This window comes from Chiroxiphia lanceolata, chromosome 2, assembly GCF_009829145.1.
Source record: "Chiroxiphia lanceolata isolate bChiLan1 chromosome 2, bChiLan1.pri, whole genome shotgun sequence".
Lineage (NCBI taxonomy): Eukaryota > Metazoa > Chordata > Aves > Passeriformes > Pipridae > Chiroxiphia > Chiroxiphia lanceolata.
The window spans coordinates 114,813,270-114,839,659 of record NC_045638.1 but is presented as its reverse complement, the minus strand read 5'-3'; the positions used below and the strand labels follow the sequence as shown (position 1 = coordinate 114,839,659).

The window sequence follows — 26,390 nt, the reverse complement described above, 5'->3', positions numbered from 1 at the left end:
CCAGTGACCCACTTTCCACAGAAAACTGAGCCACGCCCCTGCCAGCCTGTTCACATCAGGAATGTGGGTACCTGAGCTGCTTTTGGATCCGTGTCCAAGGATCTTTACCAGTTTGGCTCCCAAATGGTGCTGGGGAGACATTAAGACGACTGGACAAGTCCCCTCCAAGCTCACCATGACCAAGCCCCCAGGTCTGGCTGGGATCTTTGCAGGGAAGTCTGGCACACACTGGAATGTGGTCCAGGACAAGGACAGGGCTCTGAGAAGCCGCTCCTTGATGTCACTCACTGATTTCAGGCCCCAATTCCACATTAACAAAGCTCAGCACACCCCTCTGTTTCCATGAACCTCGGCCCCGATCCAGAACCTTCGGGGCTCCTGGAAAACCTCAGGGAAATAAATTCTCACAGGCCAGCAAGATGGATTCCACACTGCTGGAATCTTAAAGAGCATTTTTGACCCAGTGCTTGGCACAGAAGGTTTGGAAGGGTCCAAGGCCAGGCTGGAGCAACCTGGGCTAGTGGAAGGTGTCCACCCGTGGGATTGGATGAGCTTTAACTTCCCTTCCACCCAAACCATTCTGGGATTCCATTTATTCCCTGTACAATACATAGAAAGCAATGAGGGGAATGTATAGAGGGAAAGGGTTGGGGAGTCTTAAAAAATCCTCAGCTGATGGAACCAGCTGGAATTGCTGCATTTAAACCAAGCTGCTGACAGGAAGGCCGTTTAAAACACACTAATCCTTGCTTTACATTAAGACCAGGAATAAAACGATGCTTTTAGCTGCATTTCTCCCCTGAATTATGTGACTAAAAATAGGAATTTGGCAACTAAGAAAATCAACTTTCACTCTTATTAACCTTCTGCCTTATCAGCCACAGCATATGTGGAGAGAAATCCAATTAGGGGAACTTCCTGATGATTAGGAAGCTGCCTTCCCACAGGGCCTGACACAGACCCAGGGACTATACACACACAGATATGTTTAAATGTTTGTCACAGGGACTATATACACATAGATATGTTTAAATGTTTCTGTGGGTATAAAAACATACATATTGAGGGGCATTCAGGACTTCTTTTTCCCAAATGCAGCAGCGGAAAGACTAAAAGAGCCACACAAAGTTTCTCTGCAACCTCCTTCCCAATTAAACCCTGGGGGAAAACCCTCATCTCTCACTGTTAGCCTCAAGATTTGCCAGACTGTGCCTTTCCTCCCACTCCAGTCAGTAAATCCCCAGGGATCAGGGTCACAAAGGACTGTAGGATAAAGCAGTTTTCCCTGTCACCCTCCTGCAGCAACCATGGGAAGGACAGGAAGATCCCTGCCCAGATGGAAAAGCCAGGCAAGAAACCCAGGCAAAGCAAACAAAAATCTTTCCTTAATTCTCATTCTCTGCAACTCTGGGAATAACTCTTGGCCATCACACGGACAGAAATCAAGGGAGAGGAGGAGAAAGAGCCCAGAGTGAGTGAGGGGCCACGTCCCTTCAGCTGCTGCCGTGAGAAAGTTCCTCTGCCAAGGGCCACATCCAGCCTGTGGCTCCTGGAGAGCCAACATGGAATGTGCCAGGTACTGCTGGAAGCAGGAATTCAAGGGCTCTCCCTCCCCTCTCCTTCGACAGGGCAGCAAAAGCAACCCTGACACATTCTGGGCATGAAATCCAGGGCCTAACAATAAGATTCCCTGACACACAGGCTGTGGAGACAGAGCAGGGATCCCAAAGTCTTTTAAAGCCTTTTCAGGGCTGCCAGAATAAATTAAAGGCATTCAATGAAGCAAGTTATCCACTTCTCCATCTGAAGGCTCCTGGGAAGTTTCTATACTGGCAGGCAGGAATTCTACATGGAAGGTAAAAAAAACCAAACCTCCAAACCAAACAGTTCATATTCCCTAATCCACACGTTCCATTCACAGTATCCAAGCTGTTAATTAATTCCTAAATCTGAACCTGCACCTTAGTGACAAACCAGTGAATAACCAACTACTCCAAAACTCACCTTTACATTACTATTTAATAGCTAATATCTTAATTTTGACATAAAATTTCATTTCATGTAGTCAAAAAATAAATGTTCATTTCATGCAGTCAGAAAATAAAAGTTCATTTCATGTAGTCAGATAATAAAAGTTCATTACATGCAGTCAAAAAATAAAATTTCATTTCATGTAGTTGAAATACAAAATTTCATTTCAGGTAGTCAAAAAATAAAATTTCATTTTATGTGGTCAAAATACGACTGTATTTGTATCTAAAATAATTTGACACTTGAATTAAAAATCCTGGATGAAAATTAACTTGGACTGGGATTGTTCTACAGAATTAAAATATCTTCTTAGTTATCAGTTATGGGAAGGTCAGATTTGCACTCAGCTTATTAAAGATCTTATAGGGAGGGGATCCATTCAGCAGATGTAGCCAAGGGGGATAATTTATTGGTAAATAAATTAGATAAATAAGTTACTAAGTTAAAATAAATTCATACAATTCAGTAGAGAAGCTGCAAGAAAACAGGAACCTCTGTAAGTAGTGGTATTAAAAGTCTTATCCTCTGAGAATTGTTTCAACCACCACTTCTTAAACTAATAAAAAATGAGAGTTATAAATATTCTGTAGCTTTGAAATCCTTGAGAATTCCAATCCACGCCTGCAACAAGGATCAAAACTGAGAGGAAAAATCCATTTTTAGCTCTTTTTGAATAACCACTCGTGTCTTTGCTCTCCAGGGCACACCCCCAGGCCTAAGCACTCATTAAGGACTGCAGCAAAGATCCAAACCTTAATTACCAGCCTGTGTTGTGGCAGGATAATTGTGGAGCCTGGAATGCAGCACTTCCATGGCTGGTAATGCACTGGATCTCAGCACCGAGATAACACATCTAATTATTCCATTAGAGAGGGAATAATTTTACTACTTCTACACAAAGTCAAGGGACATTTTAATAACAGCCCCTTCAGTCCTGTCTATCATGGACAAAGGAGTTTATAATCCTATTTTAGCAGCTACTGGGACCATTCTGCACACGAACTGGGCAACCACATGTATAAAACAGAATGTCAGGATATACACACACATGGAATCCCAGGGTGGTAGGGGCTGGAAGGGACCTTAAAGACCATCTCATTCCACCTCTGCCATGGGCGGGGACACCTTCCACTAGCCCAGGTTGCTCCAAGCCCCATCCAACCTCGCCTTGGACACTTCAGGGATCCAGGGGCAGCCACAGCTTCTCTGGGCAGCCTGTGCCAGGGCCTCCCCACTCTCACAGCCAGTGGGGATATTCCTTCCCAATATCCCATCATTTCACTGCTTTCCTCATCAAAAGCAGCTCAGCATCTACTAGAAATAAACAGCTTTGGCTCTCCAGGAACATTTGCTCCCACTTCCAGTGACTCCCAGCAGAGTGGGAATCCCAGTTCACACTCCTTGTGCACTGGCAGCATTTCAAGCCACCAGGCTCCTCCTGGAGTGGTTCATTTCCTGAAAGGGGATCAGGATCAGCCCTCAGACCTGTGTTTTCCCAACTTTTTTGCTCCCTTTCAGTCTAAACCCCAAATCTGGATTACCAGGAATCCAAGAATGGATGATCCTGCACTCACAGAGCTTCTTCCATCATGTGGAAAGAAGTCCCAAGGTCAGGGATCCTCCCGAGCCTCGGCCAACAACCCAACTCCAAGATGTTCTTTGCTGTGCATGGACTACAAACATCCCTCTGGCCAAGTGTTCCCAGTGTCCAGGGAAGTCCTGAGGGTGTTTTGGCAGGAGCCACTCACCTGTTTTACATTGTATCCTGCTTTTGCACTAGTTTCAATGAACATTACATTCAACTCTTTGGCTTTTCTCTCTCCTTCCTCGATGGACACTTGTCTGGGGGAGACAAGACAGAGTCAGGAAAAAAAAACACCTTGAAAATTAAGATTTATTACAGTTCTGAAAGCATTTAATGTTTTTTTTTCCCTGCATGACAGGTATCACCACTTCAGCTGCCAGACAGACTCCCAGGGCACATCTGGCTCCCAATATTCCCATGGAAAAGCCAATCAGACTCCCCCTAAATCCCTGTCTGAACAATTATCCATCAGTGCCCTTTAACATTTAAAAATGATCATCAAGAACAAACTGTTTTAACCAAGGTCCAAGTGTAACCTCATCTCACATGGAAGGAATTTTGTCCCCTTTCTTCCTTGGATAGGTGTCCCTCTCATTAATCATCCTGTTAGAGCTAAAACAAGGGGGGATATTTGGGTTCAAGAGCTGCCAAACAAAAATCATGAGGTATCTGAGGGGTTATATATATTTTTATTTATATATATATATATAATTCTTAACAGGAGGCCATAAATCTGAAGGAAGTGATCTCAAGAAAACAGGGATTTTGATCAAATCCAGAATCCATAGGTTTGACTCTGTGACCCTTTATCATTTGTGTTAATACCATAAACCCAAAATAAGCAGCAAACACAGCAAAAGCTGAAGATGTACAACATCAAATAAAAATAATTCAGCTTGCAAAGTTCTGAGAAGCCCTGAGGAATCTCAAAAGGGAGCAACCATAATTTAGATGGGATTTATATTTGCACCTATCATTTCTTTCTGAGCAGATTTATTAAGAATAAATCCTTGTCATCAGTTTATTCATTTACTGATGCAGGTTGGAGTTAACACTCTGTTTTCTCCTGAACAAGTTGGTGGTGGTTTGTCAACTCATTCCCAGCTGGAAAACTTGGTTTAACCAAATTCTGCTGCTGGAAATTTGGTTTAACCACACGAAAGGGGGTTTAAAATCGAGATTTCTCGAGGCAGAACTAAAACAAGCTCGAGCACTTTGGGAGCAAAAATACATTTAAAAACCCCTTCTAAACAAGCAGCAGAGTAAGAAGAGCATTTAAAGATGAATTAATGATTCCTCCATACCTTTTATCTGCTAGATCTGTTTTGTTCCCCACCAGCATGATGATGACGTCACTGCCCCGTTCCGTTCTGACGTCATCAATCCATTTTGTTGTTTGCTGGAACGAGTTTACATCTATCAGGGAACAGTGGAGAGGATTATCACTGCAGGAACCCCTCACAGCCCTAGGAAACACAGCTGGCATCTGAAATCAAAGCTCCATTTCTGTGGAATTGGGATGAAGACCCAGCAAGTGAAACCCTGAATCTCCCCCACTACAGGATGTGAAAACTTTGGCATTAAATTTCAGGTGCTTCATCACAGGGGATTCAAAGCCAGGGAGGGAACTGAGTCCATCTATGATTTTGTCTTTGACAGCATCTAAAATGAGTGTTCTCCTCGTGTTTCAGCTCCTTTATTTATAAAATAAAATATAGACTATTTTCTCTAGAGAATAGGGGTTAATTTGTGCCTTCTGCTCGTGCAGTTCCATTGCTCCTCCAAAGTCCTCAATCCCAATTACGAATCCTGTACACTTTAATCACCTCTTATTTCCCTAGGCAATCCCAGGGTTTTACAACACACCAGCAGCTCCTGGGGCGTTGAACACTTGCCTCCAAAACAACTTCCAAATCACTTGCACAGAACCAGACAAAGAAATTTAACCTTTTCACAGGCATTTTAATTTAATGCTGCATCCTTAAGAGCTGCAAGGGAAGAATTTCAGACTGTGTAGGGCTTGAAAAGTTGAATCCCATGAGGAAAAAGGAGTTGGAGGGAAGCTGCCACGGAGCTCAGTGTTACAAAAAGAGTATCTGAGATGCCAAAGTAGTTTTAGTACTTTAAAAGGGGGGGGGGGGGTTTCTGCAGCAGGTCTTGCAAAATATTGATTTCTTTAATGGCTTTTACTGCAAAGTTATATATTGTGTTAGACAGTCAAGACTTGATCATCTGCCAGTGTCTTAATTCTTCTCTTTACCACTTGGTAATGTGGAATTTGCCAGGTCAGTAAAAAATTTCACCTGTAATTTTAGCTCAAATGGAAGTGGTATTTTTAACAATTAAAGCTTTTCTAGGTAAAGCCCTGACTCCTTCAGTAATATTCTAGTATTTATAAATCAAAGCACTTCTGCCCTCATGTAGAATTAGGCCACTGCTCTCAGCCTGGAATTTAGTTCTCTCCTAAAACACAATTCCTGCTCTTTGTCAGTAAGTTAAGGGGTGTCTGGACTGAGGGGAGGGACAGAAGGAGGAGGGTTGAAAAAAGCACTAAAATTTTTAGTTGACAAAAATGTACATACCTTAGTAAGAAATGAGAGAGAATTGTTAAAGGGGGAGGGCTTGGTGGCAACTTTTATACATTGCAGAGCACGAGAGTGACAAATTCCAGGGAAAATGGGATGTTAATGCGTGTTCCCCGCCAGCCCATTCCCAGAGTTTTTTGGTGGGAGAGGGTAAATGAAGTGAAGCAAGCTACAAAAAGTCTCCAATTGAGGAATTCAGATAACCATGAAGACCCAAAGTCACAGTGATGTTATGATTAAGAAGCAGATGAAAGAAAAGCAGGCAGGCTCGAGGTGACCGGAGTAGGGAAGGGTTAAAATGATGTTAGTGTGAGACATTTATACGTTACACCAGCAGCAAAACAAGAAAAAAAACCACATTTATTTCCATGCCAGGACGAAGACCAAGCAGATGACGTGAGAGGACATGCAAAGCTAAGCTAGAGGATGGAAGGGGCAGAGGATTAGAAATGCAGAATTCCCCCCACTCACTTGTGATATCATAAACAACAACTGCAACAGTGGAGTCACGAATGTAGCTAGGGATCAAGCTCCTGAACCGCTCTTGACCTGCTGTGTCCCACAATTGCAACCGTACCTAACAAAATCAGTCAAACAAGCAAGAAAAATAAGCACAAGGAAGGTCAAACCCCGGTGCAGAAATACCTACTTGTGATATCGTAAACTACTACGGCAGCGGCCGAGTCGCGGATGTAACTGGGAATGAGGCTACGGAAACGCTCCTGCCCCGCGGTATCCCACAGCTGCAACCTGATCTGTGGGCGGGAGAGAGTTAAAAGAGCCAAACTGCCACAAAAATGAGAGAGGAAAGAGGGTTTAGCGTGGGAATAGGCTGAATAAAGTGAGGGGAAACTCATGCAGGGGCGCTGGCGCCTCGCGGTGACGTCTCCCGAGGGATCGGCAGTGGGAAAACTGAGGGGGTGCAAGGAGCTCAGCTTCCCGAAAAATGCTTCCCTGGCGACCAAAATCACTTGGCTTTCAAGGATCAACAAGAAAACTATGGCTAAATGGTGGGATCACCATCCCTGGAAGCGCTCAAAAGGTCTGTGGATCCACCATCACACATGGAAGGGCTCAAAAGGCCTGGGGATCCAAAACCATCCCTGGAAGTGCTCCAAAGGCCTGTGGATCCAAAACCACCCCTGGAAGTGCTCAAAAGGCCTGGGGATCCAAAACCATCCCTGGAAGTGCTCAAAAGGCCTGTGGATCCAAAACCATCCCTGGAAGTGCTCAAAAGGCCTGTGGATCCACCACCATCCATGGAGGGGCTCCAAAGGCCTGTGGATCCACTATCATCCATGGAAGGGCTCCAAAGGCCTGTGGATCCACTACCAGTCCTGGAAGGGCTCAGAAGGGAAGAACTTTAGACTGTGTAGAGCTTGAAAAGTTGAATTCCTTAAGGATTAACCTTAAGGATTAACCAGATAGACCAGCCACCAAGCCCTGGAACGGCTCCAAAGGCCTGTGGATCCACCACTACCTCTGGAAGGGCTCCAAAGGCTTGTGGATCCACCACCATCCCTGGAAGGGCTCACAAGCTCTGTGGATGTGGCACTTGGGAGCAGGGGTTAGTGGTGGGCCCGGAAGTCCTGGATTCGATGGAATTAGAGGGATTTTCCAACCTAAATGACTCTCTAATTCCATGAACTGTTCCCATGCAGTTCTCCCCACACAGGAGTTTCGTGCTCTACTCTTGTCCTTCCTCAGGACTCACACAGGCAACCTCTGGCAGCTTGAAGGATGGTTGCTGGTGGAAAAGCTGGAAAACCTGCTCCTGACAGTTTTCCAAGGAGGATAAAATGCCAGCTATAACCCTAAACTGCAAGGTAAGGTGCCCACAGATGGGGCTGAATGTCTCTTATCATCCAGGTGCTGGAAGAAAAGGCAAGATACACTAAAAGCAACGTGTGCAGGGGCCAGTTTGGGTTTGGAAAGTACATCCACCCCTCAGGCACCTCCCATGCAATCCCATTTCCTGGGGGTTTATATCCACCATGAGCTCCTGCAGCACTGCACAGCTTTGCTTCTGCAAACAGCTCAGCAGATGAACTTCTTAATTAAGGAGCCGAGCTCATTTTAAACCCTGGGTTTGCTTCCAGAGAGGAGTGATCTCATTCCAGGAGCTCGGGCTGCACCAAGCTGAGAGTCAGGGATCATCTGGGGGTCACCACCAGAGCCACCCTCATTTTAATCGAGGAATATTAACTGGCCACGTTTGGCAGTTTAGATTTTATCCTTTTTGTGGCATCAAAACCTGAAGGGGTCTGAATTCCCAGTGTTTGAACCCCTCCAATTCTCTGTCTCCTCTCTCTCCTCACACGGGGTGACACTAAAGAGCTGCTGTCAAATGGCCCTCGAGAAGGAACCAAATGGGGATTCCCGTCTCCCACTGCTGCGTCTCCACTTGTCAGGCTGGAAGCAGCTGGGAGATGAAGGCTCAGGCTGTGCTTCCAAGTGATCTCAGAACTGGGGGCTGCCCAAAACAGATGCTGCTCCTCATCCCCACTGTGCAAGGACAACAAAAGCTCACTCACTGTTCGATCCTCCAAGTACATGGTTTTCGATAGGAAGTCGATGCCAATTGTTGCCTGGGAAGAGATGAGAAAACCAAGAGCTCTTAAATCAAATGGCAGGACACCTGCAGGGATTTCCAGGGGAAAATCAGCACCTTGCAGGAAAAACGGGCTGCTTTTCTCACTTACAGCTCCATTCAATGAGCAATTTCTTTAATATCTCCACAACCAGACCAGTTTCTTGAAGCACAAAAGGTTATTAACTTCAATTTATGCATATTGACAGTTTAATCCACACAGTTCTTCAGGAATGACCCAAATTAGTGTCCTCCAGCTTGACCAGGGTATGTGGGCACACTGTTTTCCCAGTTGCCAAATACCTTCATGGTTCTTCCCTTTTTTCCCTCAGATTAGGGCAGAAATCTTCAACAACACATGGGCACATGGACACATGGCCCCTAAAAACTAAAGCTTGGCTCATCTTCACTGCACCCAAACTTCCAGACACCACTGGGAGCTTCCTGTGGGACATCCTGAATAAATGTTTTAAGGAAACTAAAGTGCTATCAAGAGCTGCTTCTTAAATACATGAGCTTCATCCCATTTTCCAAGGCTGCGGGGAGGATGAATCCCTCTTCCCTGCTCTCCTGGAGCCCCTTTAGGCACTGGAAGGGGCTCTGAGGTCTCCCTGGAGCTTTTCTTATCCAGGCTGGACAACCCCAGTTCTCCCAGCCTGTCCCACCATGACACAATCCAGGGAAAGGATTCCAGCACTCCTCATATCCCAGATTTTTATTAAAACAGCAATTCCACAGCACATCACATACGGTGCCAGAGAACAAGGGAAATCATTCCCAGCATGTCCATGGGGGGGAATCACTCCCAGTAAGTGGTACAGTTTTATTCCAGTTGTTTGGGTTTCTGACAGTCCAGCACCTTCTTATCAATAAACACAGGAGCAACAGAATTCCTTTATCCAGCAGGGAGCAAAAGGCAACCAGTGCCCAGCAGGGATTTTATCAAACACAGCTTTCTGTTTTGAACAGCTGAACACAAAACCCCTCATTCAAATGACAGATTCCAGGAAAATACGCCTTCAAAATGTATCCCAAGCTCAGAATCATCCCTGAACTCACCTCCAGCTGCACTTAACCACAATCCTGGTTTGGGATCATTAAACCCTGGCTTTGGAATTCTCTCCGGAATCCTGGGCATCGAAAAATGTGTTTTTGGGGTTTGACACCAACACTCACTGTGAGTCTGCCCAAATTACTGGGGTTTTTTTATGACTGATTCCTTCTTCCAGATCAAAAATAGGATGTATGGCCCCGCCTCAGTGATGACATCGAAGAGAGGTTTTTGGATGAATGGCACTAAAACAACTCAATTAACACCCAACCAGTGATCCCTAAATTGAATTTTTTCTTGTCAACCCTTAACATTTCTTGCTGTGGTTGAAACAAGATCCCTGGGTAGACACCAAGCAACAAAAGAGTGACATTTTTCCTTTTTTTCCTCCCATTCCTCCTCCTCCCACCCCCCTAAAAAAACCTTCCCATGCCTCGGGGAACAGATTTTTCTCAGTTCAGTGTATCCAGAATGTCACCACCTGTAACCAAGTCATGAAACATGTTCTGCTTGCAAGAGACACACTTTAGAAAACTCAAGTATTTTTAGAGCTTCCCACCTTTTTGAGCTCATCCTGAATTCTGGAAGTGGGAAACAATGACTGGAACAATCCTGGAATGGACAAAGCTAATTTTCTAATTTTTTCCTCTGTTTTTTATGATCTTCTAGCTTGTGACAACTTGTCTTATAAAAGAGCTGGGTACCTGTTAAGTTTTCCCCACACAGGGATTAGATCTGGGATGGTCTGGGAACAAATGGTGGGGAAAAAACCCCATGAAAGACTTAACTATTCCTTGGGTATTCCTGTAGAACCACAGCTCATCCAGCAGAATCCAACCCTGAAGTGGCACTGTAGGTGGTTAAAATTAAGATTTCACAAGTTCAGACTTTAATCAGTGTCCCAACTCCTATGGAATGGCCTCTTCCTGCCACAGAACCCACTTGGACAAGGCAATAATATGGATTAATTTACCTGGTAGGTGTTGTCAAAGCTGTCATACATGAACCTGGTGATCAGGGAAGTCTTCCCCACTGCAAGAAGGGAAAAAAACATGGATTCAAGGAACAATTCCAGCTGTAAGCAAGTGATTTAAAAATTATTTACTATGTTCAACAGATCCAGAGTGTGCAGTGAAACTTCCTGCAAGGAAAAGAGCAGTTATTTGATTTTACAACTGCAAAGTCACTGGGAGACATCTTTTTTTTCGTGTATCATTCCCAAGCATCTGTTTTATCCTTAAATATCAGTGATTTGAGATGAAAATTGAAAGAATTTCTACCAGGTAATTCAAAGATTTGAGTTGAACTACAAGAACAAATTTAATAGGTCTGACAACCCTTAAAACTAATTATTATTAACAAAAAGCTCTTCTCACTCATATTTTATGGATAACTTTTTCCTTCTCCAACACCTTCACCTGGAAGAGATCAACGAGATCCCCTGGGAACTGGAGCATCCCAATCTGCCTCACTTCAGTTTGTATAAATCCTCTTAACTGCAGGCAGAGAATTCCAGAAGCAACTGGAGTTACTCAAGGATACACCACTTCCCATTGCTTTCTCCCAACCTCCTGGAAGCTGGAATTCCCACTGGCAGAGGACAGGAGCTCAGTGACTTCTGCTGGACACCAAACCCTGCAGGTGCAGGGAAAAGGCAGGAAAAAGGGGCACAAAGGCAGAGCTTGTGTTTTCCAAGCAATTTTCCAGAGATTTTAGTTCTCTGCCCGGGTGCCCAGCAGGAGAACAGGGGGATTTAAGCCAAGATTAAGGTCCCTTCCTACCCAAACCACCCTGTGAGGATTCTTTGATTTCTGGTGCAGGATTTTTTCACCAAAATCTCTTGGATCACAATTGAGCAGCATTTTAATCCAGAAGGAACCAACTGCCTTTGAGAGAAGGGATTTTCCCAAGCCAAAATCTGAATTCCCAGGTGAGTTTCTCAAATATTCTGCTCCCCCTCTCCCAAAAGTTCAAAAGCTGCCTCTGTAAAGGGAAAGCAAATATTTCCTTTGTGGAGGAGGTTTTGGGAAGCAGCACATCCCAGATGGGCAGGAATCCTGACTCCCTGGTTATTTGTCCCATACGTGTGCAGGACAAACAGCCACAAGCTGCTGCGTTTCATCCCAGATCCAGGGACGATCCTCAGCACAGGGGGGAGCAAATCCAATCCCTTCCAGCACAGGCTGTAAATCCCAGGAATCGATTTGCAGCACCACAAACTGGTTTTCCTCACGTGGCCACTGATGCAAAGAGACAAATTCAATTCTTTCCAGCTCCAATCAAAGCCCTGGAATTATTTGCTCTGCTAAGTCACAACCCCTGAAGGACACTGAAGTACTCCAGGCAATTTTTCCTTCTCCAGCTGTACCTGACATGTCTTGGATTGTGTCTGTCCACAAATTATAAACCTGAAAATACCCTGTTTATTCCTGGAGTTTCCCTGTCCTCCCTTCACTCCTTTCCCAGAGAGAAGGGAACAATAAGGTGCTGCTTGGCTTGTTTATATTTAAATATCTGCTCCAACAAACATTTGGACAAAGTGGTTTAATGGACTTGGATCCAAGACGTGTCTTTTCCAAACAGACATTCCCACCAGAATGTTGACAGGCACCAGATCCAGTTGGTATTAATACCAACTGCTCACAGCTCTAATTCCATCACTACTGAGGCATCACCATTTCTGCTTTTTAAAAGAACTCAACCAACTCCCTTGAAAAATCCCGGAAAAGGGACATTTTTCCTTCTTTAAATCCTGGCAGAAGTGAAAGCCCACAATTCCCACTGTACCTATAATCAAAGGGAACAAAAAATCAGGGGCTCCTCTGCTACAAGTTTAGGTTATATACACAGAAGACTTGTTTATTCCAAGCCTGGAATATTCCCAATGTCAATATTCCCTACTGCCAATGGTACAAACTATTCCCAGCCCTACAGAAAACAGTGGGATGAATCACCTTGGGATTCATATCCCATCTTTTGCCAAAGGGATGTGGATGGATATGCTGGTTATCCTAAGCCATGCTCCTAAAAAACCCTGTTCCAAGGAGCTTGAGCAGGGAATGAAAACAGGGAGAAATCTATGTATTGTTAAGTTCTGTTGAGCATCTTTCTCCCACATGGAGCCCTGGGAACCAAAGCCTGGGAATTCTGTGTGTGTTGAACAGAGAGACATGGATGAGTTTTATTTTATTCCAAATAATCCCGGAAAATGCAGGAGTGACCTCAGAAGGGGAATGAAGCTCCGCAGGGAGAAGCAGCACAAGGATAACACGGAGACAAGAAGAAGCAGCTGCTTGAAATACAGATGGGAAACAACTGGATAAGTAATCCAGGGATTCTGCCCAAAGGAAGGGGATAAGACAAGCAAGATTTCAGCTCGGTTTCATTAAGCAGTGGGTTGGTTTTAACCCAGGGAGATAATTTAATCCCTTGGAAAAAATTCCCCACACAAGCATGTCCAGGGCAGAATTAGTCAGCAAAAAGGGCAAAATATTCCTGCTATGCTCCTGGGATAATTAAAAAAATAAGGATAACATTATTCTTGGAGGGATAAAGGAGGAAATGCTGGGAATGAGGGAAAACCCCAATTCAGGAGCTGAGTAGGAAGCTTTTGGCAAAAAAATGAAAGGCAGTTTGCACAATTCCCACCAAATATGTGAAAGGTGAGGGACAGAAGTGACTCAGTGCCCAGGAAAAGGGGTTTCCAGCTGCTTTTCCCTCTGGAGATCAGGATTTAACAGTTAAAATCCAAGTCCAAGCGCAGTCCTCCCAGAACAGGCATGAACTTGGAAATGGAGGTTATTGAACTCTGGAATAACCCATTTATTCGAGCAGTGGATCCTCCTCCCTTCCTTGGAATGCAGAGTTGTCAGGTGTCATTCCACAGCAGAAATTTACACCCAAGGCATTCAGAATTTTTGGAAGCAGAGGGAAGCCGAGTGATTATCCAAAGGAACCCTTTGTTTCCACATGGCACCTGGATCAATTGTGGACATTTTCCTGTCATTAAGGGGCTGAGCAACACCTTCAAACTGGCTCCTTCCAACATTTTATCCAGGAAAAATTCCACATCAAACAGCTCCTCATCCCACAGTTGTGGTTCAATGTCATTGTTAAAGTGTCATGATTATAAAATCATGGAATGGGGTGGGTTGGAAGGGACCTCAACACCCAATTCCAACCCCTGCCACAGGCAGGGACACCTCCCGCTATCCCAGGTTGCTCCAACCTGGCCTTGGACACTCCCAGGGATCCAGGGACAGCCACAGCTTCTCTGGGCAACCTGGGCCAGGGCCTCCCCACCCTCACAGCCAGGAATTCCTTCCCAATATCCCATCTCTCCCTGCCCTCTGGCAGTGGGAAGCCATTCCCTGTGTCCTGTCCCTCCATCCCTTGTCCCCAGTCCCTCTCCAGCTCTCCTGGAGCCCCTTTAGGCCCTGCAAGGGGCTCTCAGCTCTCCCTGGAGCCTTCCCTTCTCCAGGTGAACCCCCTCAGCTCTCCCAGCCTGGCTCCAGAGCAGAGGGGCTCCAGCCCTGGGAGCAGCTCCTATCATCTAATTATCCATATACACTCCTGAATGGGAAGGCAACCAGCTCCAACAGGAACCTTTAAGCTTGGATCTGCCTTGCTCCAATGGTTTTCCTCAGGCAGATCAGCTCTAGAAGCCACTGGTGTCCCTCACCATGTCCTGCTGCTCAGCCCTCATTAACACAGACTAATTATCTGCGTTAATTCTGAGGGGTTGCCGTGTTTCCATGTGTCCTGGCACAGGGAGAAGTTGACCATCCCGGTATATTAAAATAGGGAATTCCTAAAAGGAAAGGTTTGATCCCTGGTTCAGCACAGAAACAAGCAGATTCCCAAATCTTAACATCCTGCTAAACCAGCAGCTGGATCAGAGGCAGCAACAACCCAAAGAACTGACTTAAAGGATGGGAATTGCCATGAACTGAATTCCAAGTCTTCAGCTCATGGAGTCACCCCGATCGATGCCCTTTGTCTGGGAGTGCTGAGCCCCTGCCTGGCAGGGATTTCAGGAAGAACATCCAGCTGCAAGACGGGATCGATGCTGATCCCGTGGTTCCCGCGGCTTTGATCCGACAGCAGCCACTGGAGAGATTCCAAGGTCGTTCCATGTGATTCCTGCCGGCCGCCTTGTCCTGCTCCCAGGGGTTTGTGTGTCCAACCCCAGCCATTGACTGATGGCGGATCCGACTCCGATCCCACCTAAGGAGGCTCTGGGGAGCAGGGAAGAGACCCATTGGATAACACGGATCATTCCCTGCCAGAGTCTGCAAAGGAACAGTCAGGAGAGATCTACCCAGGAAAGCTGGGACTGTGCCCCTCAGACCGCATGAGGACTGACAGCCCTTTTCATTTTCTTAGGAATGTTTGCCTCTCTCATACATCTTGGACAAGGATTCCCCTGGAAAAGTCACACTTCAATCTCCAAGTTCAGACAAGCAATCAGGAAAAAAAAACCACAACAATATCTGCAGAGCAAAATAATCTTAAAAGTGATCACCACATCCTGCCTTTTCTTTGGAGAGCTGGAAAACTTCCCTTCACCTCTCCCAGGCTTGGATAACGAAGATCTAATCTGCTTTAATTGATTAATTAATTAATTAATTTTAAAAATCCCTCCTCCTCTGCTTTTCACTGTCAAACTGGGGAAACTTCACCCAATTTCCCCTTAAAGTAAGACACAAAACTCATTCATTATCCACAGACAGAGCCAGGATTCATCCAAGGAATTCTCAGTGAGTTTATCCACAGTGAGGAATTTGAGGACAGCACCCAGTCCATCCCAGAGCAGAGGCAAAAGGCCTCTCCTTGCTCTAATTAAAGGATTTTTTTCCCCTACGGATTCCACTCCTGCTCTGTTGTCAAACCTCCTTTATCCTGCAATTTTTTCCTGATAGATGAGTTCCCACCAAAGGACCATCCGAGCCAATGCTCTGCATTCTTAAGTCCCTGATAAATTAAAAAAAAAGAAACAAAATCAAGAAAAAAAAATAGAAGCAGCAGAAAGCCTGCAAAGGATAAACCTCTGGAAATCCATCCCTGGAGCCCTCTAAGTAGTTTTGTTCACAACTAAAATTATGGAGTCTGGCAGAAAAAAAAGGGATATTTTTAATTATGAAAAGTATCACTACAGATTTCTATAAAAATATATAGAAATACGTATATAAAACACAGGTTTATTTATTTTTTCAGAGCAAAGGGCAGCATTAAATGCCCATTTCTCATCCATTTTCCAAGGCTGGCTTGGCTGGCTGCTGGAATGAGAGGCTGCCTCCATTGATCCCAGGGAATAAGAACATTTTGTCCTGGTAACACTACCAAAATTGTGCAAGTGGCTTTTGGTGCCACTTCAGTGGTTCCTGCATTTCACCAGCCAGCAAAGGCTCCTTTATGTCCCAATAAAATGGCTCCAACAGCCTCTTTTAGGAGAATTTATTCCCAGCTCAGCTTATAAATTATATTGTTGTGCTGTTATAAAGATGGGCCTTTTAAGAAGGAATTTGGGGTTTGATTTAGGGAATTAATGCAGGATATCCAGAGAGTTAAACAAAACCCAGGTGTGGTTTGCATCACTTCTGGAATTAGAGCTGTTCCATCCTTTTCTCCCTTAAATATCTTGTCTTTCATTCCTGCCAGAGGCGACTCACCTTGATTTGAACTGACTCTATTTCTGATATTCCTTCCAAACAGAGCAAACAATGGGACTGAAGCTCCTGGAGAGATCAAACCCAGGGAGCAGGCAGCGGAAATTAAAGTGCTGCCAGTGAATCCTTCCGAGGGAGCGAAGCACGGGGAGCACATTTGGGAACACAAAGTCTTCCAGCAGTTTAGTCCTGTCTATTTTAGTCCCATTTTTCCTCTGGCAGAGGAAATTTGCAGCTGGATTTTTCTACACAGGAGCTCTGGAGATGAAAAACATGGATATTTAAGGGTTTCTTTGGATGTTCTGGTCCATGAGGATGCTTCTAAAATGCAAAAAATATAAATAATAGATGCACAGAATCAGTTTGGTTGGGAAAGACCAGCAGGATCAAAGTCCAGCCATCCCCAAGGCCACCACTAACCCCAAGTGCCACATCCCCAGGGCTGTTAAATCCCTCCAGGAATTGGGGACCAGGAGTTACCGCAGGGCTACAAAAACACACCCATGTGGCAAAAATCAGTCCAAAAATAAGCCAAAGTTCTCCAAGAACTTAGAAACAGAACCTGCTCCAGGGAAAAACAGTCGCAGAGATGCTGCTGGCAGCAGGGCAGCAGTTTGTCCATGATTTTAGGGGGAAAGAAGGACAGGAAACAGGAAAACCATCTCAGAAAGGGGTTTTTGGCAGTTCCTTTGTGCAGTTTTATGGCATCCTCCCTCCAAAAGTACCTCCAGGAAGGCAGAGAGGATCAATAATGTCCAACAACTGACCTTGGATGAATCCCTGCCAATCTCTCATTTCTTTTTCAGGTCACCACCACAACAAAGCTTTAATTAAAAGGACTACTGGAAACTGTTTGATACAGCCCTGGATCAATCCCTTTGGCCTCAGGGATTGCCTGGAGCACTCAGCTTGGGAATCATGGGCCTGTCCCTACAAAACAGGTGGTAAATTCAGGGACTGGCACTGGAGGATTCCCATATTCCAGTTTCATTCCCACAGCAGCTTGGTGAACTACAGGGAAAGGCCTGCTTTGCCTTTCCCAGTCTTCCATTACCATTTGTCAGCCAGCAGCTGATGAAACAGTAAGAAATAATTAATCCCAGCCATCCCCATAGTTACTCCAAGGCTACTTATATTAAAAACAATCAAAATGAACTCCACAGAAGCTACTGGAAAACGTGAGAGACTTTGGGAAGTCCAATCCTGAAACACACGGATGCCTCACCCTTGGAAGTATTGGGTAGGAGCAACCTGGTCTAGTGGAAGGTGTCCCAGCCCAGGATAATCCTCCATGTCCCTTCCAACCCAAACCATTCTGGGATTTCAGAAGTCGTATCAACTATTTATTTTTGTCTCATCCCATATTTGACATTCGTGATCCACGAACCAGTGGAACGACCAAACTGGGCTCAGAAACACCCTCTTTCCTCTCAATACAGAGCCCTGATATTTTTAAGGACTGAGAGATCCTCAGCAAAAAGTTGCTTATTTTCCTGTGGTGAATTCAATTCCCTTAATCCTTACGGAGATTCCAACCAAACTGGGCTTTCCAAGGCAAACTGAGACAGTTTTATTAGAGCTCAAGGTGCAGAGATTTACTCATTATGACAAATTAAGCCAGAATTTTGCTGCTGAGGAAGAAATTCCCACTTTTCTCTGACAACCAGGTGCCTCCAACTTTATCCGGCTCTTTGTGACGGGAGAATTCCCGGGGCAAACCTTTGAAACCCTTCATATCCCAGCAAGTTCCCCAGCAGCAAGTGTGACATCAGCCTTTTAGCTCAGCAGCTGCTCAAAAAAAAAGCTGCATTTATTGAAGTGGAGCAGCCCCTGAGCCAGGGAGAGGAGCCTCAGTGGCTGGTGGGAAGTGCCTATGAATATTTAGGAGTGGCTGGTGCAGAGCAGCAGGAAGGGAAGCGGGAATGGAATGAACTGGGATGATGTAACAGGGAATGACACCTCCCCAGCAGCTGAGCACACCCAGAGCTGGGGTGGGAATGGCTGGGATGTGCTGCAAGAGCAGGGATACAAAGGAAGCAGCACCATTTTCAACTCTGATCCCTCATTTCACCTGCTTTTCCTCACCCGGACAGAGGGATCATTTGATTTTCCGACAGATTTACTACTCCACTTGTTACAGCCCTGGAAAAAACAGTAGAATTTGCAGTTCCTTGAGCCTTTTGTCACTCAGGAGGCAAAGATTCAACCCTGGCCAGCACCAAATGCTCCTTTGTAATGGCTTCTAATTGAAGTTAATAATCCTAATTCCAAGCCATGTCCCAAATGATGCAAGTGTCCCACACATTTAGGACCTCAAAGCCCTGCCCTTGTTACTGAGAAGCAACGAGAAATATAATTTAGTCCCAACCCAAGTGACATCAGAGCAAAAAGGGGTTTTAGTTCCAGTCAATCTTTTCGATCCTGGGCAATAACCCACAGAAACAAGAGTTTTCATTCCTGCTCTTTCCCTTCCAGCATTCCCAAAAAGGGCCCAATTACCCCTTTATCTCCACCAAGGAGCAATCAAGTGATTAACACTTCAGTGACTGGCTGTGAAAATGCGTGTGAGTATGAAAAGCTCATTAATTTTCATTCCTCCAGTGCTGTTTTCCACGACAACTCATCCCAGGCAGGAGGAAATGGAGGTCAAGGCACTTTTGTGACTTAGAAAGTGGTTCTTCCCAGTGCCCAGCAAGGCCTGGAAATAAATCAATCCCCCATCCTAGTTTTATATCAAATTTAATATAAGGCAGAGAAATCCACAGAACATGAGGATTTACTTCCTCTCTTTTCCAAACCTACCAGCTCGAGGCTGTTCACATCTTAAATTTGAAGTTCTAATCCTCAGATTAGCTCCACATCTGGAGAGAGACACTTGGGATTAAATCTATGGAACGCTGTTAATATCTCAGCCTCTGTACCTGGGAATGCACAATTAATTAAAGCCATTAAAACACTGCTCTGTTCTTCCTTAAATGAAAAGGGTTTCATTTTATTCCTAATTTCACAGTGTAAATTTTTCTTGGTCTAATTCCTGTTATACACCACCTCAGCTTCCTTCAGATTTTTGGCAAAATTTAGACCTTTAAGGATCATCATGTGCAAACTCCCTCCTATGATTTTCATTCACAGGCAGAGCAGCGATTTTTCCCAAAGGATCCCACCTTTTCCCAGCCATAATATGTTAAAAAATCAGCTTTTTCCAGCTGACAGCTGGATGCTGAAGGCCAACTGGATAAAAGGCTGCTATGCCACTGCTCCAAGTGTTCAGCACCATATGGATGTGTTTGATCCTGTCTCCAGGCATCTTAAAACCAGCAAGAGAAGCAGAGAATTGTCACTTGTATTTAAGGCTTGGCAGGAGCTGAAGGGAAAAAGAAGAGGCGGGAAAATGTATTTTCTATTATCCATTACTTCCTATTATCCATCTTTTTTCTATTACCCGTTATTTTCTATTATCCATTATTTTCTACTATCCATCTTGTTTTTTAAGTCATTGGCCTGTTTGCTTCCTTTAGATGTGTCAGAATCCCATTTTTTTTTAGCACTGCACTTTTTCCAGAGGGAGATGCCAGTTAGTTTTACCTGGTATCTGTATTTCTCAGGGGTAAATTAAGCCAGATGTTAGGATGGATTCCAAGGAAAAAGGGACAACCTGAACACACAAAGCTGGAAAAGGCTCTCCTTTTACATATATATATAAAAATACAAAATATATATACAATGTATATATATTTGATATATTTTGGGTTTGAAAGGATCACAGAAATCAATAAAAACTGGTGCAGACTCTTTACAACCTTCATGACAAACTCAGGGCTCTTTCCCACCAAGTAAATCCTACTCAGCACTGGCAGAGTTGATAAAAGTAGAACAATATCCCTGATTATTAATGCACAGGGAAGATTTCCTTTGGGATCCACCCCAAGCCCAAAAATACATGGTGATAAATAGCTTCATTAACTCTTGTGGGGTTTGGCAGTAATTAGCTTTGCTTTCCCTCCCAAAATGGGAAATATAGGAAGGAGCACAATGCAAACAAATCAGGCAGAGCCACCAAGAAATCAAACTCAAAGTGAACTCAAAACCACTCAGGTTACAGGCTTTGGAGCTTTTTTAAACAATTAAGCTTAAACTGTAATTTTTTTCATATAAAAACTGGTTGGTTTTTTTACCACAGTGCAGAAAAGAATAAACAAGAGGCAGCCCCTCACTGCTGAACAGGAAGGAGCAGATCTATTACACAGAATAATTTGATTACTCTGTTAATAAAGTAAAAAAAAAAAAAATTGAAAAAATTCACTTTAAAATCTAGGCCTTGTGTTGTAAAGATGAAGCCCCTTGTCTGGTTTTTCTGCAGAGCCAGAAAGTGTCTTCCACTTCCCATAGCCAAGAAAACCACGAGCTCTGGCCTGGGGGAAGGGTCTTGGGAATGCTGTGATGGGGTGAAGGAAATGTGCACATAAACACCTGGAAAACCAGGGAACAGCAGGAGAAGTGATGGAATCTCCCTAATTCCATGCATGGTGAATGTGGTTTCATTCACGTGAGGAAGAGCAAACCCAAATTAAAGTAATAAGAAGATCAAGAACTCCACATGTAAGGAAAACAAATGGAGACTTGGGAATTTGCCAAGCCATAGGAGGGAGGGGATAAAACACCTGAAGGAAAGGTCCCAAACAGTTTCCTAAAAGGTACCTGAGGACCATCCACAAGTGTCACCAAAACATGGAGAACCCAAAGGACACCAGGAGGATCCAACTGTGTCCCAGGAATCATGGATACACTCACGTTTTCATGGATATTAAACTAAAGGTACTCACAGGTCACCTTTACATTTCAAAGCCTCTTATTATTTTCCAGGAATGAAAAAGAAATCCCAACATTTACAGGCTCAGGAGGGTATTCTCCCACCACATCCTGAAGACCCTGCTTTCCCTTTTCTCTTACACAGTTCCAAACAAGTTCCCAATTAGGCTTTAAATCTTCTCCGAAAGGACTTTATCCGAACTGCTCACAAAATGCCTCAGAAATGCTTTGGGAGCCTCAGCCAGAAACATTGGTGACACAAAGCAGCACTTTACAAAACTCTCACAGCACTGGAAAACACTGGGAAGCGCATTCCAGGGATGTCCTGCCCAGGGCTGGATGCCCATGGAGCTAAGGAAGAGGAAAAATTTAGCAGTACACATGTCCATGTGACACAGTCTTGACTCAAAAACTTCTTGGCACTGAGGGGGGAGGAAGGAGCTCCCAGCTGTGGGAATTCCAGGTGGAGCTGACCAGCAACTCAGCTGGGAAGAAGAGTTTAAGTAAAAATTGGGAGATGTTATTGGGAAGCTCCTCCTGCACCTCAGAAGTGAGTTTGGTTTCCAGCTGATGAACAGCAGCAGGTCCTGCAAAGTCCCCCCTTCTGGGCTTTAACCACTGAAGTTCATCCAGCACATGGGAAAAAACCACTTAAGCCCAGATTTGGGAGGCAGGAGTTAGAGGATGATGGAATAATAGGAAAGAAAGGAGGAATAATATTAGATCTTGGCTTGAAGTCCTCATTGTTCCAGTTGGGAATAGTTCCCTGCCCCTGAGCCTGTGTGAGGTACCAGGATCTGCAAGTCTGAGGGTTTACAAGACTCAGCTTAAAAATCAAAGAATGAATCAATCCTGTGCAATTCCACTGCTAAAACAGGCACTGAATAACACGTGGAAAACAGTTCTACAAGTCCCACAGGAGAAATATTCAATGGAATTTATATTCTCAGCAGGTCAGTGACTAAAAGTTAATCCAGGCTCCAAAAGGACACCTGGATGCCCAGGAAAAGCTGGTGCAACACAGCTGTGTCCTTCCAGTTGCTATCCCAGTGTCCTCCAGGTGGGAAGGGCTGAGCTGGGCCATAGCCAGGGGTTCAAGGAGTCAGGGGACAGTTATTATTTAGTTCTCACCAAACCAGCCTGTTCAGCTACTGCTCCAACAACCCCAACGCCGCCCTGGCTCAACATTTCCTTAAGAACTCCATTTTTGGATAAAATATCCATTTTGGATTGTGGGCTTTGGGTTGGAATTTCAGAACAACTCCCCTTAACTTTGTCCCAGGTTATTCCAACTTTGTCCCAGGTTATTCCAGCTTTGCTGTGAGCACATGGAGACAAAGAAATGCTCTTGGAGACACCTCATTCTCACCCTCCAGCCCAGGCAGAAACGCAGCTACACAAACACTCCAGGAGCTCAAGCAAAGAATGGATAATTTTCCTTAAATATTCCCACTTTTTTGCATTAATGGTACACAAAATTCAGTAGGAATTTCACTTCCAAGCTGCATCTCCCCCAAAAGGTTTTATCCCTTGGGTTGGGTCATTTCAAAGAGCTCATGTGAAGTTCCAGCCCTGAGCATTTTGGTGAAGCAACACATTCATTATTGAGCCATTTAATACCCCTGGAATCACCTGGAGCCCAATCAAGGGTTTCAAGGCCAAACCCAGGGATTAAAGCCAAAAGAAGGTGAGTTTGGGTCATTAAATATTTAGTCTGCCTTTAATTTTAACTGTGTGTTTGTTCATTAACTGGGTGGTGCTTTGGTTGGGGTTGGTTTGTTGTTCCAACTGCCCACAGAGCTGTGGCAGGGAGGCTCGGGATGGATATTGGGAAAAGGTTCTCAAGGCCCCAAGGCTGACAGAGCTCAAGGAATATTTGGAGAACACTCTCAGGGACGGGGTGGGACTGCTGGGGTAAATAAAATACCTTCATTTGAGTTTTCACAACTAAAACAGCATCTTCTGTCCTTCAGGAGTGGCCCCAAAATGGGGGAAAATCAAAGATATCGCTGACCAGGTACATGGATCCTGCTCCTTTAGCACATTCCCATGGAATCTGTTCAGTGAAGCCACTGCAGGTACACCAAGAGGAATTTAAACTCCCTCTGAGTGCTGAATGTTTGAAGGTTACCATGTCCTCACCACTTCCCAATGAAGTTCAGGAAAAAATGAGGAAAACCTCCACTTAGGAGGCAGCCAAAACCCAGAATATCCCAGGATTACTGATAAAGCTGCCTAATAAAGGGGAAATATTTGAGTAGCTGGAACATCTGCAAAGACATCCAAGAATATCCCAATTCCTGTCACTTGACTTGGAGCAATCCAGCTTTAACCTTCAGCTTCTTGTTCGCCCTCAAGTTTGAGCTGTTCTCCTTCCCACTTCACTGGATAGGACCCGGAATGCTGATGGCATGGAGACACCTCATCTCTGGCACTAGAGCTGCCCTTAAAAGTACCTTACACATCACCTAAAAGAAGGAAAACCAAGTTCATTTATTAAAATTATTTAAAAAATTTATTATAGAAAAAAATTAGAAATGGGGGGGAAAGAAGACGCCGATATCTGACAGTTACTGGTGATATTTGAGGAACTTTTATGGAAGTCCTTCAAGAAATTTCTAGACTAAGTAGTTGATTCTCTCTTCAAGTAATAAAATTAGAATTTTTCCCCTTGGGAACCGTCCAGGCAAAGCGGCTCCAGCAATTGCATCATAAGATTCAAAGGGTTTGACTAATCCAAGGAGAGTCCCTACAGAAAATATTCATTAAATGCTGCAAACAGGACAAGAAGTATTTAAAAACAGCTCAAAGGGGGTTAATTAACTCATTATAGAGGTGTTTTCAGCTACCAAACACTGAGGAGATTCTATTCAGACATGGCAAATGGATCAGGAAGTTGAGAGCCAGGGATAAAAACCTGGAAGAGCTCAGCGTGAGCCAAGAGGTTCAAACCTCTGGATTCCTCCACAGGATCAAAATAGGGTTTGTGATAACGTCAAATGAACACTTTAATGGGTGTTCCAGGCACACACAGCAGTTGAGTGATTCACCCTCCACTTGGAACTGCTCCAGTCCACTCAGGGCCAAAAGAGAAACACAAGATTGTCCCGTTTGGGAAGACTGAGACTTTTCCCAAGACAGGGATTCCTCTGCTGGAACTACTGAGGAACAGGGAGAAAAACAGTTTTCCTGGGCTAATTCTCATCCTTTCAGATCATAAACAGACCCAGAAGGGCAGGTGAGCTCTTGCCTACCTTGTTTCCTTCAAAATAAATACAATCCCTGAATTTTGCATCCTTAAGGAAGGAGACTGGGGAAAGCTCACCCTGAACTGCTCAGGCAGTTGGACAAAATGGACATTATGGGTCCCTTCCAACTGTAACAGCCTGAAGTCTCTGATAAAATATTCCCATAAATTTAAGCTTCATCCTTCCTGCCCAAAGTGCTCATTCAGCAATATATTCCCACGCTGTTATTCCTGAACACTTAAAATGATTAAGCATCTTCCTCCCTTTCTTGGCTCCAAATCCAGCCCAGGATCTGAGTGGATTTATTTCTGCTTTGTTTGGAACTTCTCTACTCCACTTTAAACTCCTTCCCAGAGGGGTTCCTGCTCCCTACAAGGAAAAGCCAATATTCTCCTGTTCCCTATTCAAAACAGGTGTATTGCAGAAATCTGGGATTCGGGGCCCTCAAAGGAACTGGAAAAGAACCTCAAGAAGCCTGGAATGAAAGGGCACAGCACAGACCTGGACTTCCAGGAGCATCCAGAAGTTTCTTTGGGTTCTAGAGCTCTCCATCCTCTCCAAAGTACAACCTCTGTCCTCTGTTCCCACATAATCTCCCCCTGCCCCACATTAATTAATAATTAAAGGATAATCTAACGAGCTGAAGGCAGATAAATCAAAATAATTGTACTATCAGATGCAACCAACATGGGGTGAGATGGAGAAAAGGAGATAAAACCCCACACGGGGGGAGAGAGAAGTCTGTCCCTCAGGAGAAATTCCTCCTTCGTGGTGTCATGGAATAGGACATGGAAGCTATGGAAAGGAGCATTGGGATGGCAATATCCAGGCAGAAAGAGTAGGGATAAAACAGGCAGCCAACTGAGGATACATTATTGAAGGGAAACATTCACTCCTCTGAGCACTGAACATTATCCCAACGTGTTATTCCATAAGGGAATCCAGGCATCCCTGCACCACATGCCAAATGCAGCCCTTGGAACATCCCTTCCCAAAGATGTTCTGCCCTTGGAAGCACAACAAGCAGTGCTCAGTCAGCCATTCCAAGTAGGAATTAGAGAAGTCTCAGGAGAGCCATGAAAATGCCAGGGATTACCACCCACTTCCCTTCCTTTCATCCTTGAACTCAGGGAAATTTTCCTAATGTTCCCCCAGCACCATTATCCCACTGGCAAAACAAGCAAGTACTTCCATTTCCTCCCTCTTCTCCTGGCTTCCTAAAGGGGGGGAGAGAAAGAGGGGGGGGGACAGAAAAAGGGGGGGGGACAGAAAAAGGGGGGGGGACAGAAAAAGGGGGGGGACAGAAAAGGGGGGGGGACAGAAAAAGGGGGGGGGGACAGAAGAAGGGGGAGGGGGACAGAAGAAGGGGGAGGGGGACAGAAGAAGGGGGAGGGGGACAGAAGAAGGGGGGGGACAGAAAAAGGGGGGGGGACAGAAAAAGGGGGGGGGACAGAAAAAGGGGGAGGGGGACAGAAAAAGGGGGAGGGGGACAGAAAAAGGGGGAGGGGGACAGAAAAAGGGGGGAGGGACAGAAAAAGGGGGGAGGGACAGAAAAAGGGGGGAGGGACAGAAAAAGGGGGGGAATGGGGGAGGAAAGGGGGAGAAAAAAGGTGAGGGAGAAAAAGGGGGCTCCATACAGCTTCTTCCTCAGTGATTCCATGTTATTCCCAGAACCCCCCATGTTCTGGGCAGCACTGGAAGGACCAGGACCTGACCTCTGCTCCTTCCCCATGGGAGGTGCAGAGGAGCTTCCACAAGAGCTCCTCCAAACTCCTTCTCCAGGCAGACACAGGCCAGTGTTCCTTCAAAAGGAAAATCCCAAA

At 44.9% G+C, this 26,390-nt stretch overlaps 1 protein-coding gene across 2 annotated transcripts in view; it reads right to left on the bottom strand.

Annotated features, from left to right (window-relative positions):
- Positions 1 to 26,390, bottom strand: part of RAB6A (RAB6A, member RAS oncogene family) — a 43,160-nt gene that overhangs the window by 6,723 nt on the left and 10,047 nt on the right. The window contains exons 2-6 of one of the 2 annotated variants that reach the window (XM_032678007.1): positions 10,816 to 10,874; positions 8,736 to 8,789; positions 6,851 to 6,956; positions 4,921 to 5,032; positions 3,780 to 3,873 (exon numbers count right to left, since the gene is read on the bottom strand). In XM_032678007.1, coding sequence (XP_032533898.1) covers positions 3,780 to 3,873; positions 4,921 to 5,032; positions 6,851 to 6,956; positions 8,736 to 8,789; positions 10,816 to 10,874 — 425 coding nt within the window. Of the gene's footprint in view, positions 1 to 3,779; positions 3,874 to 4,920; positions 5,033 to 6,672; positions 6,779 to 6,850; positions 6,957 to 8,735; positions 8,790 to 10,815; positions 10,875 to 26,390 lie in introns of both variants that reach the window. The other variant, XM_032678008.1, reaches the window with a different exon arrangement.